The 23,044-nt window shown below is 36.5% G+C and overlaps 1 protein-coding gene across 5 annotated transcripts in view; it reads left to right on the forward strand.

Moving 5' to 3' along the window:
* Positions 1-21,642, forward strand: part of UBR5 (ubiquitin protein ligase E3 component n-recognin 5) — a 137,468-nt gene extending 115,826 nt beyond the window's left edge. For all 5 annotated transcript variants that reach the window (XM_061439243.1, XM_061439246.1, XM_061439245.1 and 2 more), the window contains exons 48-59: positions 1,759-2,002; positions 3,344-3,455; positions 4,055-4,199; positions 5,441-5,571; positions 10,126-10,186; positions 12,153-12,328; positions 12,526-12,610; positions 13,957-14,112; positions 14,448-14,561; positions 15,976-16,120; positions 17,704-17,789; positions 21,012-21,642. In XM_061439243.1, coding sequence (XP_061295227.1) covers positions 1,759-2,002; positions 3,344-3,455; positions 4,055-4,199; positions 5,441-5,571; positions 10,126-10,186; positions 12,153-12,328; positions 12,526-12,610; positions 13,957-14,112; positions 14,448-14,561; positions 15,976-16,120; positions 17,704-17,789; positions 21,012-21,224 — 1,668 coding nt within the window. In that variant the 3' untranslated portion in view covers positions 21,225-21,642. The remainder of the gene's footprint in view (positions 1-1,758; positions 2,003-3,343; positions 3,456-4,054; positions 4,200-5,440; positions 5,572-10,125; positions 10,187-12,152; positions 12,329-12,525; positions 12,611-13,956; positions 14,113-14,447; positions 14,562-15,975; positions 16,121-17,703; positions 17,790-21,011) is intronic.
* The last annotated feature ends 1,402 nt before the right edge of the window (positions 21,643-23,044 follow it).

Raw genomic sequence — 23,044 nt, forward strand, 5'->3', positions numbered from 1 at the left:
TATTTAAGATTTAGAAATACAAGTTTTGTTTTCACCCTTTAGTCTTCCTTTTTTCTGAACTGATAATATCCAGCTTTCCAGCAACACCGCTAAAATCACTCATTTGCTTTTATACCACAGCATGCATATAGCAGTCTTAGAATCGTAATGTCAACACTACTACTAACAAAACGAGTATTGAAAATAGAGTTAAGATTTACTTGCAGTTTTTGTTCTTAGAGCATTTCCAGTTGGAGATTGTAGTCAAATTACATTGTTTTAAAGTCACTTGAGATGATTTCTGTTGTGTGGTTTTCGTACCTACCATCTTATTTCCACACAGTTACGGTCTTGGTTCATTTTGCCTTCATTTTTTAGGGCTTGCTGTCCTTTTTTTTTTTTTTTTTAATTTTATTTTGTTTCATAATGTAAAATATCTACAGTTGCAAAGTGAACTCTGTAGAAGAAGTTTATATTCAGAGAAATCTAGTTTACATTTCTATCTCTTTACTTTGGGTTCCCCCTGCCCCCTTTTGGGATTTTTTGTTTGTTTTTTGATCCCCCACCCCCAGCTTATTTCCCTCCCACCTTTAAAAAACATAATCATGTATATGTGTTCATCTCTGTCCCTCACTCCCCACTGCGAGCATTACACCCCAAGTGAAATGTTACACATTTTACTCCATCTTGATTTTTCCAATTAACAGTATATCCTAGAGAGAAAATCGTGGCTATAGAGAGAGAAATGTTCTGTTCTGCTTTCTGTTTTCTAACTACCTAGTAGTCTTAGTACCACATTTTATGGCTTTATCAGTTTTTTTTTCAACCGGTGTCCTGTTGATAGACATTTGGGCTTGTTTCCGGTCTCAGTCTTTTGCTGTTACAAATAGTGGTGTGCTTTTGCTGTTACAGATAGTGGTGTGATGAATTACTTTATGTGTGTTTCTCTATTTGGCTCGCGTGTCTTTGAGATAGAATCCTAGATATGGGTTAGAGGGCATGTGTATATATAATTTTGTTAAATATTGGCAAATACTCCTACATAATGTCTGTGTATTTGTGCACTTTCTGCATCAATACAAGAGTGCCTGATTCTCCAAAGTCTTGCCAGCAGTTTGTTGTCAGATTTTTAGATTTTTGCCAATCTGATTGGCAGTATAATTTTAATTTGTATTTCTCTTATTTTGATCAAAGTTAAACATTGTTACATAGATTTCATGTACCGTGGCTGCTGCTTTTTCTGGTAACTATTATGTATGTTGACATATTTTGCCCATTTTTACTATTGTTTTTTCCTCAGTTTTTTTTTTTTTTTTAGAAGCGCTAAGTGATACATATACACTATTCATGAATCTTTGTTGATAATAGAAGGTGCAGATATTTTTACCAGTTTGTCATTTTTCTTTTACTTTGTTATGGTATTCTATAGCAAAGGAATATCCTATCTTTTCTTTAAGGATTTGCTATGAAAAAAATTTCACACTTTGATCTATTTGCAATTTATCTAGCTATATCCCCAAACTGGATGAATTGCTGTGTTCTGGTAGATCTTTTAAGAAAATGTTCTAATTGAGTTAAATTCCATTATCTTGATTTAATGTAAGATATTCTTGTGTGATTTAGAGTCCTATTTGGAATATATAAGCTCTTGAGAACCCAGGTACTTCATAGCTATTTCAACTGTCAAGGAAAAGCAAAAATTAGTTTCAGATTTTACACAGAAAAATGTCAAGGTGGTTTCCAGCACTGAATTTACTGCTTTTTGTTGAATTTCAATAGGTTGATCGGGATAGAGATCTTCTTATTCAGCAGACCATGAGGCAACTTAACAATCACTTTGGTCGAAGATGTGCTACCACACCTATGGCTGTACACAGAGTAAAAGTCACATTTAAGGATGAACCAGGAGAGGGCAGTGGCGTAGCACGAAGCTTTTATACAGCCATTGCACAAGCTTTTTTGTCAAATGAAAAACTGCCAAATTTAGACTGTATTCAAAATGCCAACAAAGGCACTCATACAAGTAAGTACTCTAGAGGTAACAAGCTCATAAAAATTCTTTCCTTGTTTGATTGAAACGATGATCATGGTTACATGTGTGTTTAGTTGGAGAAGTTTATATTTATTCTTTTATATTATTTTATTCTAGATCAATTACTTAACCTTGTTAAAACTACTCTAATTGACAGCTTACCAGTTGGCTCTTTTACTGCCACATTCATTTTCATAAATGGTTATGATTGTACGATTGAGTTTTTCATCTCCATTTTAATGTTTGGGAAATGGGAGGTTTAAGGCAATATAAAAATTCAAAGAGCAAACTGCAGGATTTCCCAATTAGTACAGATATTGAGAAGAAAATGCTGTTACCTAGAACAGTGCTTTTTAAAGTATGATTTGCACAGTTTCTACCAGTCTCCAGTGAGCTGGATTTTGCAACCAAAGGTAAATTGGCTATGTCACTAACTTCACTGTTTAATTGAACAAGACTTTGTTTTTTGGTAATAAGGTTTTCTATGTTAACATCCTGGTGCAAGTTCTACCTCCTGAATGATCACCACTTTGGGGTTAGGATTCTCACCTGATTTTCAAGATTATGATAGTGTATTTTAAAATGTGAAAACTACAAAAGGTTGAAACTCGGGGTTCATGTGAGGAAATGGTCAATCTCGTAGGTGAATGGATCCACTAATTGAGGGAGAAGGAGTTAACTAACAGAATCCTGTGTTTTATTAATACCTAGGCTATAGCTGTATCTTACTGTGGTTCTGTAAACTGCACCATAGAAGCTGAATGAGCTCTGGAAAGAATTAAGGATGAAAAGATGGGGGGGGCGTACCCCAGCCTTTCATTATTAGTTTAACCATTTGACTTTTTATAGTCTTACAGTTTTTTAAAAAATTGTAAAATGTGAATGAGGAAACCTAGGAAGTCATGACATTTCAGAAATCATTTTTCTGCACAGTCATTAGGAAACCATACCCTGGTTTACGCTTAAGGTTTTAAAAAGAGTAATAGCCGAGTGTCTTTAAATGCTTTTAATGCCCAAAACTAAGAATAGAGAAGATACTCAAATATGTAAGAAATATCAGCATTGTTTATGTTGAAACTAACATAGTCCTGGTTGCTACATTTTATTTCACAGCTCTGACATGACAAGGAGATAAATTCATTCTACAGAATCACTCCCAACACTCAAAACCATAGGGAGAATAGCAGAAAGGCACTAACACAGATGCTAAGGAGAATGATCTTCAGTTGTCGTGTTCTTACTGTGTTGTCTCATTTCCTCGCATTGACTTTTAACATTTAAAGTAGTTGCATTTACATTCATCTAAACAAAGTGTATTTCACTTTTTTCCAGGTTTAATGCAGAGATTAAGAAACAGAGGAGAGAGGGATCGGGAAAGAGAGAGAGAAAGGGAAATGAGGAGGAGTAGCGGCTTGCGAGCAGGTTCTCGGAGAGATCGGGATAGGTGAGGTGATTTTGTATCTTTTATTGAGTACCATCGTTTTGGAGGAATTGGAGCTAGGCCTGAAAATAAGAGTCTCAATTGTGAACTTTTAGAAAATGAAATTTAATAATTGGATAAGTGATGCATTTTAACTAAAATAGTCTAACCAACTGTTAACATGTTCTGCTTTAAAAACCCAGGGGCAGTTGAAATTACATTGGCTTTTTATTTATCACCCAAGTTCCTAAATTTGTTTTAAAAATTTTAACTTGTGGCAATTGTATTATTTAAAAGGTTCAGTTTTTCACATGTTAGAATGAGTGGCATTTTACTTTTGTCTTAAAATTTCCAGGAAATATGGGTGGGCTCTTGACTTCTGGTATTTAAAGGTCCTGTTCTCTTAAAATCAAATTAATACATGCATTGCAGACTTACAGATTTTTAAGTGGCAAAATCTAGATAAATTTTATTTTCCAAGCATCATTCTTTTTAGGCATTCTTCCGCCCTGGTACCATAACTGGAGCTAACTATATGCTCTGGTTTCCCACTTTGTCGCAGTGATATTTTCCATCTTGCAGACAAGGGAAATGAAGTCATCATAGCTTTGTTCATCTTTCAGGGATTTTAGAAGACAGCTTTCCATCGACACTAGGCCCTTCAGACCAGCCTCTGAAGGAAATCCTAGTGATGACCCTGACCCTCTGCCGGCACATCGTCAGGCGCTCGGAGAGAGACTTTACCCCCGTGTACAAGCAATGCAACCAGTACGTATGGCGTGCTTGGCTACCTCTTAACTGGCTGTGCCATTTTAGGTTTTGAATTAAGGCTGATATCTTAAGAAGTTGTCAGCTACTGTGATTTGAGGACTGCCAAAAAAGGAAGCTTAGGAGGGAAAGAAGCAACATTTACTGGAGAGTAATTGTATATAGCTTGATGTTTATTTTACTACATATGCCAGGTTAACATTCTACCTAATAATTTCCTTTTATGCTAAGGAATTGTCTGTGCATTGTATTTATTTGTACAAATTACTGTTGCTTTTTAAAGCTAACTTTGTTATCAGCTTGTAGCTGGAACATGTTGAACAATGTCACTCCATAAATATGACAGGAAGGTTTTATTTTGAATGTTCTGTCAGGGGTTTCTTTCATATAATATGAAACATAATCTAGTTTTCATTTTTGTGTTTGTACATAACTACATGTACATACTACAGCAAAAGAATAATAAAACAATAAATAAGTTACATTTCAGTAAATCCTTAGCCTTAAGTATGGGCATCTTTTTTCTTTCTGCTTCTCCTTCCTTCACTTCTTCCCTCTCTTTTTTCCTACACTAAATGAAAAAAAAATGTTTCCAGGCCTCTGATGAAGAAGGGGGAAAAAAGGACCTTGAGTATTTTTATGTTTACTCATGAATATCAGAAGTCTTTTAAAAAGGCTTGTCAACAAATAAATATTAAACTAGCTTTAATAAGACTGCTAATGCATAGACTACTTATTCCTTACCAAAGTTTTCTATAATTAAGTTTCTAATCTCATAAAATAAACTCATGTGTTGTTAGTTCTAGTGACATCTTTGTAGATATCTGTCATTGTTTTCTACATGGAGAATCTGTTGCCTGTAAAAAAGGAGTTTTACTTCTTCTTTACAATCTGGATTACTTTTATTTTCTTTACTTGCCTTCTTGTACTAAGTGGAACTTGCAGTACAATGTCAAATGGGAAGAAACATTACAATTCTCATCATCAAGTATCATGTTAGCTGTGGCCTTTTTCATAGATGTCCTTTATCAGGTTAATTAATAATTTCCTTATCAGGAAAATTAATGTCTCCTCCCTTTCTCTTCTTCATAGATTCCACTTAGAAAATATTTTGGAAACTTTTTAGTTTGTTATCCAAGTTTCTTATATTTTCTTTTTTTTCCCCCCTTGATAAAACATTGCTAATTTAGACAAGAGGTTTCAGAGAGTAGAGGCAAGTAACATTTGTTTGTCATTTACAGGCATTTGCAAGTAAAATCACTGGCATGCTGTTGGAGTTATCCCCAGCTCAGCTGCTGCTGCTTCTAGCAAGTGAAGATTCTCTGAGAGCAAGAGTAGATGAAGCCATGGAACTCATTATTGCACATGGACGGTAATACGCACATTTGGGAAGACATTTTAGTTTAAAAAACATTAGCTACTTTATTTTTAGGATACAGGTGTTTGCATATCTTATCATCTATATTAAATAGTGCAAGACTTGAATGGTTTTAATTTTAGGAGATGGCTTAAAAATCTGAGTGACACAGCCAAGTTTCACATGTTACTAGAAGGGTTGAATTTTAGCAGTTACTTTAGGTTTGAAGATAAATTTTATGAACCTTATTTATAAATTAACTTATAAGAAGTACATCTAATGGCAAAGGCCAGATACCTCAAGGAATTGGGTGTAATCCCTGAGTCTTTGTAGTAAATAAGAAATTTCTTTTAGGCATCCTGATTTATCTTGGAAATCATGCAAATCTTTGCTTTTATTGTGCAATATATTTGTTTTAATATAAAACTTAAAAATACCTAATTTAAATTACTTACCGTTCTTTTCCCCAAGTGACAGGTTAAAGTGACAAGAAGATACATTTAATCTGTGCCCTTCTATCCTGGGGCTACTCTAATATCCAGTTTGAGGCTTTGAAGTGTTATTTTAAATGAAGATGTGTTTTTTTTTTCCTCCTAGTCATGATATTGAATGAGGAACTTCAAGATTAGATATGGTCCTAGAAATGGATAAGTGGGTTGGCTAAATCCTGAAGTAAACAGCCGTTTAATTTATTCTAACTATTTACCAGTCTCAGAGCTTTTGAATGGTCCAAGCCAAAGACTATTGCTAGAAGTTTCTTTTCTTTGCTGTTAAGTATTTTTCATTTCTTGACTTTTATGTACTACATTTTCATTCCTCTTCCTCATTTCTGGATACAGCAACACTAGTATACCACAGCCTTGTCTAACTCAGTGAAACTAAGCCATGCCCGTGGGGCAACCCAAGACGGGCGGGTCATGGTGGAGAGATTTGACAGAATGTGGTCCACTGGAGAAGGGAATGGCAAACCACTTCAGTATTCTTGCCTTGAGAACCCCATGAACAGTATGAAAAGGCAAAATGATAGGATACTGAAAGAGAAACTCCCCAGGTCAGCAGGTGCCCAATATGCTACTGGAGATCAGTGGAGAAATAACTCCAGAAAGAATGAAGGGATGGAGCCAAAGCAAAAACAATACCCAGCTGTGGATGTGACTGGTGATAGAAGCAAGGTCTGATGCTGTAAAGAGCAATATTGCATAGGAACCTGGAATGTCAGGTCCATGAGTCAAGGCAAATTGGAAGTGGTCAAACAAGAGATGGCAAGAGTGAATGTCGACATTCTAGGAATCAGCGAACTGAAATGGACTGGAATGGGTGAATTTAACTCAGATGACCATTATATCTACTACTGCGGGCAGGAATCCCTCAGGAGAAATGGAGTGGCCATCATGGTCAACAAAAGAGTCCGAAATGCAGTACTTGGATGCAATCTCAAAAACGACAGAATGATCTCTGTTCGTTTCCAAGGCAAACCATTCAATATCACAGTAATCCAAGTCTATGCCCCAACCAGTAACGCTTAAGAAGCTGAAGTTGAACAGTTCTATGAAGAGCTACAAGCCCTTTTAGAACTAACACCCAAAAAAGATGTCCTTTTCATTATAGGGGACTGGAATGCAAAAGTAGGAAGTCAAGAAACACCTGGAGTAACAGGCAAATTTGGCCTTGGAATACAGAATGAAGCAGGGCAAGTACTAACAGAGTTTTGCCAAGAAAATGCACTGGTAATAACAAACACCCTCTTCCAACAACACAAGAGAAGACTCTATACATGGACATAACCAGATGGCCAACACCGAAATCAGATTGATTATATTCTTTGCAGCCAAAGATGGAGAGGCTCAATACAGTCAGCAAAAACAAGACCAGGAGCTGACTGTGGCTCAGACCATGAACTCCTTATTGCCAAATTCAGACTGAAATTGAAGAAAGTAGGGAAAACCACTAGACCATTCAGGTATGACCTAAATCAAATCCCTTATTATTATACAGTGGAAGTGAGAAATAGATTTAAGGGCCTAGATCTGATAGAGTCCCTGATGAGCTATGGAATGAGGTTCGTGACATTGTACAGGAGACAGGGATCAAGACCATTCCCATGGAAAAGAAATGCAAAAAAGCAAAATGGCTGTCTGGGGAGGCCTTACAAATAGCTGTGAAAAGAAGAGAAGTGAAAAGCAAAGGAGAAAAGGAAAGATATAAACATCTGAATGCAGAGTTCCAAAGAATAGCAAGAAGAGAAAAGAAAGCCTTCTTCAGCGATCAATGCAAAGAAATAGAGGAAAACAACAGAATGGGAAAGGCTAGGGATCTCTTCAAGAAAATCAGAGATACCAAAGGAACATTTCATGCAAAGATGAGCTCGATAAAGGACAGAAATGGTATGGACCTAACAGAAGCAGAAGATATTAAGAAGAGATGGCAAGAATACACAGAAGAACTGTACAAAAAAGATCTTCACAACCCAGATAATCACGATGGTGTGATCACTGACCTAGAGCCAGACATCCTGGAATGTGAAGTCAAGTGGGCCTTAGAAAGCATCACTACGAACAAAGCTAGTGGAGGTGATGGCATTCCAGTTGAACTATTCCAAATCCTGAAAGATGATGCTGTGAAAGTGCTGCACTCAATATGCCAGCAAATTTGGAAAACTCACCAGTGGCCACAGGACTGGAAAAGGTCAGTTTTCATTCCAATCCCAAAGAAAGGCAATGCCAAAGAGTGCTCAAACTACCGCACAATTGCACTCATCTCACACGCTAGTAAAGTAACGCTCAAGATTCTCCAAGCCAGGCTTCAGCAATATGTGAACCGTGAACTTCCTGATGTTCAAGCTGGTTTTAGAAAGGGCAGAGGAACCAGAGATCAAATTGCCAACATCCGCTGGATCATGGAAAAAGCAAGAGAGTTCCAGAAAACCATCTATTTCTGCTTTATTGACTATGCCAAACCCTTTGACTGTGTGGATCACAATAAACTGTGGAAAATTCTGAAAGAGATGGGAATACCAGACCACCTGATCTGCCTCTTCAGAAATTTGTATGCAGGTCAGGAAGCAACAGTTAGAACTGGACATGAAACAACAGACTGGTTCCAAATAGGAAAAGGAGTTCGTCAAGGCTGTATATTGTCACTCTGTTTATTTAACTTATATGCAGAGTACATCATGAGAAACGCTGGACTGGAAGAAACACAAACTGGAATCAAGATTGCTGGGAGAAATATCAATAACCTCAGATATGCAGATGACACCACCCTTACGGCAGAAAGTGAAGAGGAACTAAAAAGCCTCTTGATGAAAGCGAAAATGGAGAGTGAAAAAGTTGGCTTAAAGCTCAACATTCAGAAAACAAAGATCATGGCATCCGGTCCCACCACTTCATGGGAAATAGTTGGGAAAACAGTAGAAACAGTGTCAGACTGTATTTTTCTGGGCTCCAAAATCACTGCAGATGGTGACTGCAGCCATGAAGTTAAAAGAGGGTTACTCCTTGGAAGGAAAGTTATGACCAACCTAGATAGCATATTCAAAAGCAGAGACATTACTTTGCCAACAAAGATCCGTCTAGTCAAGGCTATGGTTTTTCCTGTGGTCATGTATGGATGTGAGAGTTGGACTGTGAAGAAAGCTGAGCGCCGAAGAATTGATGCTTTTGAACTGTGGTGTTGGAGAAGACTCTTGAGAGTCCCTTGGACTGCAAGGAGATCCAACCAGTCCATTCTGAAGGAGATAAGCCCTGGGATTTCTTTGGAAGAAATGATGCTAAAGTTGAAACTCCAGTACTTTGGCCACCTCATGCGAAGAGTTGACTCATTGGAAAAGACTCTGATGCTGGGAGGGATTGGGGGCAGGAGGAGAAGGGGACGACAGAGGATGAGATGGCTGGATGGCATCACTGACTCGATGGACGTGAGTCTGGGTGAACTCGGGGAGTTGGTGATGGACAGGGAGGCCTGGCGTGCTGCGATTCATGGGGTCTCAAAGAGTCGGACACGACTGAGGGACTGATCTGATCTGAGTATAGCTTAGCCTGCTATATAAAAAGTTGCAAATAATGTGCCTTTTTTGGGGGGAGGGGAAAGACATTTGTAAATATATGTAAGAGTTGCTATTTTAGTAGTATTTTCTGTTGAATACAAGAATACAGAATATTGACTGCTTTCACCTGCCTTTATGGATTGAACAGTGAATTTGTTAGTATTCTAGAACAGTTAAATACACTGGAACATTTGATTCCTATTGTGGTTGCCTTCTGAACTTTTTCCTGTTCTTTTACAATGTTTTCCCTGAGCTCAAATTTCAGTCCCCCTATGAAGACTGCATTTACTTTGTCTTAAATCGGATAGCCTTTAGTTCATTGTCTTGGATCATACATGTAGTATCTTTGTGTATATTATTGACATTTCTGCTCCTAGAACTGCATTAAGACTAGTAAAGTGTCCTAGATACTTATTTACTTCAAAACAAGTATGTTGATTAAGTCTTAAAAATTTAAATGCATATGGTTTTCTCTACACTAAATTCTAGAAATTTCAGTTATCTGGAATATTATTTGTTTTTAGGGAAAATGGAGCTGATAGTATCCTGGATCTTGGATTATTAGACTCTTCAGAAAAAGTACAGGTAAGGGATGTTTTGTGGGCTTCCCTGGTAGCTCAGATGGTAAAGAATCCACCTGCAGTGCAGGAGACCCAGGTTTTCAATCCCTGCATCAGGAAGATCTGCAGGAGAAGGGAATGGCTACCCACTCTAGTATTCTTTCTTGTCTGTTAAGTGCATGCTGTATTTCAATTTGTAAGCTCCCTAAGAACTTCAGGGCCAGTGATAATCGTATCTCTTTAACTGATAACTCTGGAAAAAATTAAGAAAGGAACTGCTTGAGAATTCTGAAAAATAAACAGCAGCACACAGATTGGAGGGAAGTCAAAACTTGAAAAACAACTGTTGGGGCATTATTTCAGGCAGGAGTGTAAAGCTGATCCCCATTGCTGTCTCTTAACTGGAAGATAGCACATGCTTTAAGAAATAAACTATACTACCAGACTGTGCCACATGGTGCATATGCAGAACAGACCCATAGTGGAATTAAAAGGCTTTTGGTAATGGAACCACTGACTGCTCATTGGAAGGACTGTTATTGAAGCTCCAGTACTTTGGCCACCTGATGCCAACTCATTGGAAAAGACCCCGATGCTGGGAAGGATTGAGGGCAGGAGGAGAGGGGGGGTGACAGAGGTTGAGATGGTTGGATGGCATCACTCACTCAGTGGACATGAATCTGAGCAAACTTCAGGAGATAGTGGAGGACAGAGGGGTCTGGAGTGCCACAGTCCATGGGGTCACAAAGAGGCAGACACTGGGACCACCGCACCCAGAAGATACTTCCAGTCTGAACCTAACCAGGTTATTATCTGGTTATTTACCTAGGCCAAAAAATTTAGCATTCTCCATATCATTTCAACAAGACCCAGAGTTTTATAACTTAGTAAAAAAATGTCCAGGATACACTCCAAAATTATTCAACATACAAAGAACCAGCAGAGACTCACCAATTCTCCTGGGACAAGAACCAAGTGATGCTAACCTTGAGGTGACCCCACTTGTTGGAATTATCAAAAACTTTATCTCATGTTCTGTAAGATAAGCAAATGAATGGAAAGGTAAAGATTCACAACAGTGGAATAGAAAAAGAGAACCAAGGTAAAATTATAGAAAGTACTTATGAAAATTAAAAAGTTCACTGAATAGGTCAATAGCAGAATGAAGATGATATAGAAAAGTATCAGTCAGTTTGAAGATAGAAACTATCCATTTTGAAGAATAGAAAGAGAAAAGATCTCAAACAACAGTTTTCAGAGACCTGTTGGACTATGTTAAACATTAATGTCATTGGAGTGCCCAGAAGAGGAGAATGAGATTGCTACAGGAAAATATTTGAAGAAATAGTATCTGAAACCTTCCTAAATTTGGTGCGTGACATATTTATTTGCAGATTCAAGGAGGTTAGTGAACCCTAAACAGGATAAACTGAGAGAAAAATCTGACTAGGGATAATCAAGCTGCTGTGAAACTAATAGGAAAATAATAGTGCCTTACATAGAAACAGTAATGTGCAAGGCAGTGGATTTCTCATCAGAAGGCCAGAAGACAGTTGCAGCATCATCCTTACAAATTGTCAATCCAGAATTCTATCAAGGGAAAATAAATTTAAGGAATCAACGTAAAAGAAGCTACCAGAGTTTCATTGAGTGATTTTGAATGGACAGAGAAATTAACAGGCACAAGCTTTGTATATCACAATTCTGAAAGAATGAATAAAGTTTATTTACATTTAAATATGAAACTTGGTTTACTTATCGAACTTTACATTTAAGTGATTTAAGAGAACCAGTTTGTATGCTTTGTTAAATATCAGTCTTCGGTAATGTTAAAAATATTACTGTTCATTTTTTTTGGAGTGGGTACCTGGATTATTACTAATTTTAAAGAGGGTTATAATGGTATTTTTAAATAATAATCATTCTCTTGTATACACATATACTAAAATAGAAATAAAATCTTGGGACTTGATCTCTGATACTCTTATTAGGAAAACCGAAAGCGTCATGGTTCTAGTCGAAGTGTAGTAGATATGGATTTAGATGATACAGATGATGGTGACGACAATGCCCCTTTGTTTTATCAACCTGGAAAAAGAGGATTTTATACTCCAAGGCCTGGCAAAAACACAGAAGCAAGATTGAATTGTTTCAGAAATATTGGCAGGTAAAGTCACTCTTATCTTATATTTGAATTTTTTTTAAATTTCAGTTTAAGAGATTTTTCTAAAATATTTTAGTCTGTAAAATGTGTATATATATCTTCTACTATAAAAATTTATTTAAGTGTGTATATTATGTATATGGGGTTATGTGGTCTAGAATTTTTTAATTTAATTACTATTTGCTTGTTTTTATTTTTAGGATTCTTGGACTGTGTCTATTACAGAATGAACTGTGTCCTATCACATTGAATAGACATGTGATTAAAGTGTTGCTTGGTAGGAAAGTAAGTGATTTTAATGAATCTAACTGCTTTTACAGTTGCAAAAATTTTTTTTATAAAATATATAGTTATGGCATTAACTTAATATTAAATTTTAAAGCATTCTAGTCATTATAAAGTCATGTTCAAGCATTTAATGACATGGGGAAAAATCTCAATACATGGAGGAGACAGCATAGGAAAATGAGAAACACAGAGGTGAGTTTAGAGGGATTGGCGGACCTGGATCCTGTTGCAGACAAATCCTTGGACATTTATTACTCATTTATACAATGGTAAAGACAACAGTATAGTGCCTGGCACATAGTACGTGTTCAGTAAGTGTTATTATTATTTGTTCTAGCAAGTAATGGCAATAGAAGCAGCATTGTATTGAAAAGAGCACTCTTAGCTTCAAAACTGTATGTAAGATGTATGTTAGTAGAAGGGAGAAAAGGTAAGAACATCTAGCTCTGCAGTGTTTGATAATTATCTCTTGGTGACAGAATTAGCATATTTTCTTTTGTGTTTTGGTAGTTTGCCAACTTGTACATTCCTTTATGATGGGGAAGGTAGGAAGAGAAAAACACATTCTTTAAATTAAGGCATAATACTAATTACACAGTATAACAACAAAATATTGTATGGTCTTTGCTACAGATGCACACCACACATCTGATATGAGTTAGCATTGTTAACTCATTTGAATTTTTAGTTAGCTGTGGTCTATCAGTAATTTTCTCTACTTAAACCCAATAGTGAATATTGTTTTCTCTTACAGCATATCATACTATAATATATATTTTTTCCTTTTTTTTTAAATGCTGACTCTGTTGACGTGTTCCAGGTAAAATGCTCTTGTGCAGAGAAAGAACTGGACTTAAAAGCTAACAGCATAGAAATGTTGAGCCTTTAGCAAGGTTTATGGAAAAGGTCATGAAATCAAACAGACTCAAGTTATAACCCAATGATATATGATCTTCAGCAAGTTCCTGAATTCCTTTGAGCATTAGATTTATCATCTGGAATTACGGGATGTGTATTTAGGATCAGCTGCTCAGCATAATCACTTTTTAATAATTAGTGCTGGTTCCTGCAAAAAATTTAGAACTTAAAGCTTTACACTCCTGGCTTTAAATTTTTTAAAAATATATACTTTTCATACTTTGAAAATTAAATGTATTATCAGAGCCAAAGACTTATTAAAATTTTACCTCTTTAGATCAGTTATATTAGTGGGATATTATTCTATATCAGTGTATCATGTATCTTCAAATTAGATAAAATTTTTATCATAGATTTCAACTTAACTAATGAATTCAATTAAGATGTTTCTTTCATAATTCGTTTTCATATGATTACTCTCTTAGGTCAATTGGCACGATTTTGCTTTTTTTGACCCTGTGATGTACGAGAGTTTGCGGCAACTTATTCTTGCTTCTCAGAGTTCAGATGCTGATGCTGTTTTCTCAGCAATGGATTTGGCATTTGCAATTGACCTGTGTAAAGAAGAAGGTGGAGGACAGGTAAAACAAATGAATTTGGGTAGTCTGTTGTGCTTGATACATAGAAAAACAATTTAGATAGATAGGGACCAAGAAAGAGAAAGAGACACACACACATGCACACAAAGACACAGTAGGAGATGGAGAGAAAGATATGAATGGATGGAGAGTTAGTGAGACAGATTGAGAGGTTGAAGAGTTTATAGTTACTTAGGCCTAGAATGTCTGCATTTCTTAGTTGTCAAATACAGAATTATCTTTAGATTTTAAAATTTCAGGAAATTGTTTTATGAACTGTTAACTTACTCCTGCTTTGTCAAAATTGGTTTTAAATGGCACTGCTAAATTTTCCACAGGTTGAACTTATTCCTAATGGTGTAAATATACCAGTCACTCCTCAGAATGTTTATGAGTATGTGCGGAAATATGCTGAACATAGAATGTTGGTAGTTGCAGAACAGCCATTACATGTAAGTTTTTTCCAAAAAATGTTACTTGATCTGATGAGGCTATTTGTATCTTCTGTGTTTTAAACTAGCTTACAGTGTATTCAGCTTGCTTATGAAGGGTCAAAATTTTTAAAACCAAAATGAGTTTACGCACAGTATAAATTGTACCTGAGTCCAGACCAACTCCTTTCTTTTTGGGTAAAACTACTTGGAAAAACCATGTAATCATCAGAAAGTAGATCTGGTGAGTAAAAATTTGGGAAGGATTCTTTATGGGACTCAGATGATTTTGTTTTAGAGTCCTGCAACCATCCATGCCTCTGGTGACGCACTAGGTGGATTCCTTAGACTCGGAGGCAGTTATCGGTATGGTTTATTATAGCAAAAGGACTCTCACAAGGGGAGATTTACATCAGATGGAGTCTGGAGGAATCCAGGTACAAGCTTCAAAGCCCTCTTTCTGGGGGTATGAGTTGTCACAGAGAAACAGTATGTTCTTCCTCCAGCAGTGAATTACAGCAGTGCGTATGCAGTGTTTGTGTTTAGGGAAGCCTACTTAAGAGTTGGGGCGCAGCTTTTTTATTGGAGACCAGTCCTACTAGCAGAGGAAATATCAGAGTCCTGTCAGACTCCCAGAGGAAAAACACATGTTCATCATAAATCACCTTTGCACAGATAGTCTAGGCAGGCTGTTACTGCAGAGCTTATTCCCACATCAGTTAGTAATAATGTAGGGAACATTCCAAAAGCCAAGTTTCCAGATGCCTGTCAAGGACCATCCTCCCATCAGACTCTTCTAAAGAGCAGCATCAGGCCCACTATGTTAACTGTTTCTCCTCCTGGTGAAAAGTGTTTATGAAGTGGTTTGGATCCCTGTGCTGGGAATAATTGTGTGGGCTCTGGAATTAATACTGTCAGGGTGCAAATCATGACTGCAGCCTGCTCTAGCTGTATAACATTAGCAACAACTCAAGTACTTTATGCCTTTGTTCCCTCCTCTGCAAAATGAGGATGAGGTTAGCGTTAATTAATTCACATATGTAAGGTGCTTAGAACAGTTCTTGGCATTTCTCAGTAAGTTTGTGTCAGGGATATTGGTTTTTGTCATCATCATACTTTTCCTAGGATATTGATAGGATAACATGATTAACAGATTGTTTCTTAAGGACCAGCCTGTTTGTTACTAACATAATTTTAAATACTGTTTAACTCGTGAGATAAAATAATAGTCCTTTACTGTTGAACCTGTAGCCCTTTTTCCCTTCTGCTTGTCTTTTGAATTTGTTAATAAACTCAAAATACAGAACTTCACTTTTTAGTATTATTTAGTATTCTTAGGCTGTTAAAATTAGACATTGGGCTTTAATGATAATAACTGCTATGTAGAAAATAAAGTACTGATAGTAATAAATAGGTAATTTTTGAAATCCTCTAGGCAATGAGGAAAGGTCTACTGGATGTGCTTCCAAAAAATTCATTAGAAGATTTAACAGCAGAAGACTTTAGGCTTTTGGTAAATGGCTGTGGTGAGGTTAACGTGCAGATGCTGATCAGTTTCACCTCTTTCAATGATGAATCAGGTATGAAATTTAATAAATGTTTACGTAACAAATAAACTATACAGATAATTTGGTCAGTCAGTTTTCTGGGTTTCTAATTCTTAATCTTATAGGGACTTAGGAAATGCTGTTTATTACTTGGGTTTTTATATATTTTAAGATATGTTTGAACTATGATAGCTTATTATTAGGTTATTCTTAATTCTTTTATTGCTTTATTTTTCTATATTTTAAGGAATGTATGGTTTAGTATGAAATAGTAAAAATTCTTTGTGGTGAACAACTGTGTTGAAAGGGTTTTTATTTATTTAGAAAAAAATAATCCATATGACAATTCTATTGGCCTTTCCCAATTCATGTTTCTTAAGTCCTCTAAAGAATTTGATTGCATGATGTAGCCTTTTTTCCCTTCTGCCTCTCTTTTGAATTTGTTAATAAGAAACTCAAAAATACAGAACTTCACTTTTTAGAACTTCAGAACTGAACCCAGAGCACACTTAGAAAGATATATAACACACAACCACATGAAAAATCTAGAAAGAGTAACAAGAGGTAGTGATAATTCTAGAATAATATTTGTCTTCAGTGCTTGATTTGTTGCAACTTTTTCTTTGCAAAGTCCCATATTCTAGGAGTAGACTTTTTAGCTGTGACTATACAATAAAATGGGCTTCCCTAGTGGCTCAGATGGTAAAGAATTCGCCTGCAGTACAGGAAACCAGGGTTTGATCTCTGGGTTGGGAAGATCCCTTGGAGAAGGGAATGGCAACCCTTTCCATTTTTCTCGCCTGGAGAATTCCAGGGACAGAGGCACCTGGTGGGCTACAGTCTCTGGGGTCGCAAAGAGTCAGACAAGACTGAGTGACTAACACATACAATAAAATACTGGAACATCCAAGAAATTCATGAGAAGACTATACTTCTAGTCCAAGATTAATTCCATGCATGAATGTACCAGTTTTTTCCCTTTTATTCTTCATATTTTGCAAACAGCTTCAGCCAAATAGTAAGTTAAATTTGGGTAAATTTTCTTGTTTTTCCTTCATGCTTGGTAACATGCAGATCACTGCATAATAGTTTCTGTGCTAAATAATAATATAGTTTACAATATTTGTGACATAAGAATTTGGTTTATTTATTGATATAAACCAAAAACCTAGAAGGGGAAAAAATATCTAAAGACACTCCCAAGTATGATCCTCAAATCAACAATATCAGCATCATCTGGAAGCTTTTTAGAAATGCAGAATCTCTGGTTTCTTTCCCCTTTCTTCCTCCATACTTAGTGAATGAGAATCTGCATTTTAAAAAGATCTCCCAAGTGACTTGTAAACTCATTAAACTTTGAGAAGCACTGGTTTAACATCATGAGAAGAATCATGACTTAGTGATGGAATTAAAGTCATGTGATTTTTGAGGCTAGTGGTTCGTTTTTCTTGGTCATTGGGATAAGCTAATGAACTGTAGAAGTTTCACATTGTACAAATGGTCTTAATTTCCTGTATTAGGATTAGACCCCCCCCCATTCACATTTTAATTTTATAAGTAGTATTCTAAAAATACAACTGATGCATAGTATTTATTGAATTTATGTTTATTTGTAGGAGAAAATGCTGAGAAGCTCTTGCAGTTCAAGCGGTGGTTCTGGTCAATTGTAGAGAAGATGAGCATGACAGAACGACAAGATCTTGTAAGTGTTTTCATAAAATTTGTAGAAAAAACTGTAAAAACCTTAAATACTGTATGAAAGACAGCCTTTTGTTTTAAATTGGTAATGATTTTAATTTCGGCTAAGGAAATTGAAGGTCAGAAATAAAAGGCAATTTTGTTTCTCTATTCTATAATAAGGACATCTGAAGTATGAGTAAAACTATAAATAGAGTGAAATACATCTTAGCTATTAAAATGCTATCCTTAGTCCTGAAGATACAATACCAGCTTACTGTTGAGACCTGTTTTTCCCTCTATAGTGAGTGCTGATGTATGTTAATGGCCTCTTTCGTCCATCCTTAATCTTTTTCACTAGTTGCAAGTGTTTGCAAAATTTTGTAATTAAATCGTAATTGCTCTGTATACTATGAATAGAGTAACTTAATTACAGGTACTAGGTCTATGATTTTAATCTTTAAATTAGTAGGACTTCCCTGGTGGTTCAGATGGTAAAGAATCTGCCTGTAATGCCAGAGACCCATGTTCGATGCCTGGGTTGGGAAGATCCCCTGGAGAAGGGAATGGTCTATGATTTTAATCTTATTACTTATTAAGTTAATAAATTAAGACATAAATTAATAGATCATAAATTAAGACAGTATAAACTTTGATCATACTGAAGTCTATCAAGTCTGTGAAGTTTATGTCCAACTGTGAGTATATCCAAATCAACCTGTCCAGTGGCCTTAAAAGATAGCCTCCTCTAGACTTTGTTGTAGAAATTTGAGGGACATTCCTTATCCAGAAAATCTCTATTCATACCTCATAGTTCCCTGTGACATTTCCCCTGTTGAACCAGCCTTAGTTCTTAGTATTCTAAACCAAACCTCTATGGAATGTATAAAAAATGATACAATTTCTAGATATATCCCCCAATTTTATTTGAGAGGGGGAAATAGTTGGGCAGGAAAGCATGCAGTTTCCGATTTACCTTTAAAGGTAGTTAGTAACTTGTTTTTTATGGGGTAGGGGCCACGTGTTTAGCATTCCTTCATCTTCACGTGGCCCCAGGCCTCCCAGTGTTTCCCTACTATAGCACAACAGGTTGTCCAGCAGTCCTAGCTGCCAGCTGGTTTTTGTTCTTGACGTAGCCATCTGGTAGTTTCCTAGGCTGTTCCCTAGGTTCATTCCTTATAATTCCATGTATTTTGACTTTGACAAACTTGTAGACCAATACTGAAGTCCCTACCAATGCAGATACTGTATCTGCACCTTTTGGTTTTAGGAGTACCTGAGTTGCTTACTAGGGTTTCTGTAGTCAATCTGGATTCAGAGCAAAACCAGTGTGTCCTGTCTAGTCAGTCAAGTTAAATCTCACTGCATTTCTGCCATCTCCTAGAAGAGAAATTTGCTAACTATTCAGTCTTGTTTACAAAAGAGAGACAGAGACTACCTCCCTCTGTGGGGGCCTCAAAATGTCCAGCAACAGCTTTAATTGTGAGCTTCACTCTTTAAACTCCTGTATTCTTTGGGCTTAGCAGTATATCAGAGAAGGTGATGGCACCCCACTCCAGTACTCTTGCCTGGAAAATCCCATGGACGGAGGAGCCTGGTGGGCTGCAATTCATGGGGTCGCGAAGAGTCGGACACGACTGAGCGACTTCACTTTCATGCATTGGAGAAGGAAATGGCAACCCACTCCAGTGTTCTTGCCTGGAGAATCCCAGGGACAGGGGAGCCTGGTGGGCTGCCGTCTATGGGGTCACACAGAGTTGGACACGACTGAAGCAACTTAGCAGCTTAGCAGCAGTATATCGTGGTGTCTTCTACCTCCTCCTCTTCCTCTTTTGGGAGGTTATCCTTCACATATTGTTAGGCTTTTCCATATGTGTCTCAGGGTCATAAGAATATAAGAGGGTTTCCTAAACTCTTCTCCCTTGAATTATTGGTCCTAGGGTTATGCAGCAAAACTATACACATAGTATATTTCCCTCTTGGAAAGTCATAGTTCACTAGTAAAAGTTTTGAGAAGTCCTCTGTTATGTATTTATCTTTTTCCAGTTTCTTGGAGATCCAGCAGTGTAGTAATTTGGCTCTGGGTAACCACATTTATCCTTGGAGAAACACTTTACATTGTTTTTTACCTGTAAAATGAGTAGGTTGGGCCAGGTGTATGTCTACAGTACCTTCCAGCCCTTTTATAAATTCTTTGAAGATTTTGGAGACCCTGACACTTGAAGAGTTTTATTTTTCCCTGCCTCCTCCTATAGAATTCTAGATGAGATTTCTCACATAACTAGTTTAGGGTTCCTCGTCACTCTGAGATAATATATTTGTCTGTTTGTATGTGTTAAGTTGCTTCAGTCGTGTCTGACTCTTTGTGACCCTATGGACTGTAGCCCGCCAGGTTCCTCTGTATGTGGGATTCTCCAGGCAAGAATACTGAAGTACGATTCTGTGTCCTCCTCTAGGGGATCTTCCCGACCTAGGGATTGAACCTGCAGCTCTTAGCTCTCCTGCATTGGCAGGCTGGTTCTTTGCCACTAGTGCCACCTTCGGGAAGCCCTTTTGTTTGTCTGTTTAGTTGTGTACTATAAATGCAAGATTTTAAAAGCTTTACCTTAAGAGATAGTCACTGTCTACTATCAATGAGGAAAAGTATGTTTTAATAAAAATATTTCAGGAAAGTATATCTTTGGTTATATTGAAAGAAAAAGTAATTTACACTATATTACACAAATTAGATGTGTTTTAAAACTCAGTGTTAGCATGGCTTATTGCATGGATTTTGATGTACAGTAGATGCTGTCTGACACTAAATTACTGTTACAAAATTACTGTGTATCACAACGCACCACTGAAAAGTATTGGGTGGTTTTGCTAGTAGATAAAATGCAGAATAACTTTTTGATAGCCTCTGTGAATTTTGAACCTTTTTCAGAGACCTTGTACCTTATTCCTACTAAGACATGCCCTGCGAAATTTAGCAACAGGAAGGGCCCTTAGACAGCATTTGATCAAGTAGCCTCATGTTGCAAATGAGAAGCTGAAGCATTGAAACATAGTCACTTTTCTACATACCTGACACTTTTTTCTTTTCCAACCCTGAAACTTTCCTTTTCAATACAAGAAATTTAAAAGACACTTCTAAATAATACCTCTTCGTAGGTTTTAACACAAGAATGGGGCTGTATGTATAATTGCCAGAATTAAGGGTTAATCTCTTAAAAGCCAAACTTGTAATTATCATACTCCTGTTTAGGTTTACTTTTGGACATCAAGCCCGTCATTACCAGCCAGTGAAGAAGGATTTCAGCCTATGCCCTCCATCACAATAAGACCACCAGACGACCAGCACCTTCCTACTGCAAATACTTGCATTTCTCGACTTTACGTCCCACTCTATTCCTCTAAACAGATTCTCAAACAGAAATTGCTACTCGCCATTAAGACCAAGAATTTTGGTTTTGTGTAGAGTATAAAACGTGTGTATTGCTGTGTAATATTACTTGCTAATTTTGTAGATTTTTCCCATTTGTCTATAAGAGTTTATGGAAGTTGATGCTGTCGCATACCCTGTGGTACCTTTACCTTAAAGAGATGAATGCAAACATTCCTTGCTGAGTTTGTAGCTTAAAGGCCTGAGGAGCACTAGCAACATTTGACTATAATGGTTTGCTAGTCAACAACTTCTGGGTCTAACCCCAGCCAAAGATGACAGCAGAACAACATAATTTACACTGTGATTTATCTTTTTGCTGAGGGGAAAAAATGTAAAACGTTCTGAAAATTCACTGCTGCCTTTGTGGAAAGTGTTTCAGCAAAGGTTCTTGTATAGAGGGAATAGGGAATTTCAAAATAAAAAATTAAGTATGTTCTGTGTTTCATTTTAACTTTTTTTACGGTGTTTAATTTGTGGTTGGCTGCGGTTGTGTATCGTATATGGAACTTGTAAAAAAGTTCTAAACATTCAGATCTTAAGAAATGAAATCACTTTTACCTATAAAAACCACTTTTATTGAGGTTTGACTGCATTGAGCTCTAGGATATTAAATGATATCACTAATATTTTGCATGTAATTTGTTCATTTGAGGGCACTTTTTTGTACATACGATGGGGGCCAATGCACAGTACTTTATCACAATCAACTTTTTTCTTTGTATCCCTATTTCAATGAGCAGTCAGTCAGGTATACTGCACTTCAGTTCTAACTAGACATTTGTACTAAGGCATTTCAGTTATGTAAACTCAGCCTGGGCACTTTCTGATAACTGTAAAATGTTTTATAAGATCATGATTATTGAAGATACATTTTGGAAAATTTTAAATGTTCGTGAGCAGCTTAACTACTTTTGTATCTAGCCTTTTTAAAGTATCTTGTTACATTTACTTTTTTAAATAAATTACAGAAGAAATGTCAAGTAACACTGAAGAAACAATAGTTTTTATTTATGTAGTTGTACATTTTTTAAACTAAGGGCAATACAGTACCTGACACGGTTATGTGCATAAAAATTTTGTTTTAAAAAACTGAATGTACACACGGACTATAAGAAACAGAAGGAAATTGGTCCACATTTTACAGTTAGCAGAGAATCCTGAATGGCACTGGCCAGGCCACATTTTCTTTTATACAAATGGGGGAAGTAAAATGAGCCTTACTTGGCATCAGAAGTCAATCCAGTTGTATTTAATAAATGAGAAGTTCTTTTTTGATGATCCATTAACTATGTAGTTTAGGATCATTATCTCTAAATTCTTGTGGTTTTAGTAGCTTTATTCAGTGGCATAATAAGGAACACTTTTCTTCACCATGTCTTCAATAAAGTGACTTAAACCAGTCACTTTGCATATTGAAAATGAGGAGAGAGTCTCTGGAGTCTTTCCTTCTTTGTAGTTCCTTTGTAGGACTCCTGGCCTTTGGGATGTTTTTCACATTCAAAGGCACTGTGCTTTATTATACATGTATGTGTATATATATATGTGTGTGTGTGTGTGTGTATATATATATATATATATAAACAAACTTCCTTCAGAAGACTGAACCACATTATTTTCAGCCCTGCTGACACAATAAATATTAAAAACTAAAGCAACAGTGGTGAAACTCATTGTACTACTTAAAACTTAATATGATGTATTAGATGTGTAAATTAACCAAAGTTTATTTTACAAAATGAGACATTGGTTTTATGTCTAAATGCTATTTCTGAATAAATGAAATAGTAATTAGATTAAGAACTGATTTTCATCAGTGTGTCTGAAAAACTTCTGTATGCACATGATGGAATTGA

Source organism: Bos javanicus, chromosome 14 (assembly GCF_032452875.1).
Source record: "Bos javanicus breed banteng chromosome 14, ARS-OSU_banteng_1.0, whole genome shotgun sequence".
Classification (NCBI taxonomy): domain Eukaryota; kingdom Metazoa; phylum Chordata; class Mammalia; order Artiodactyla; family Bovidae; genus Bos; species Bos javanicus.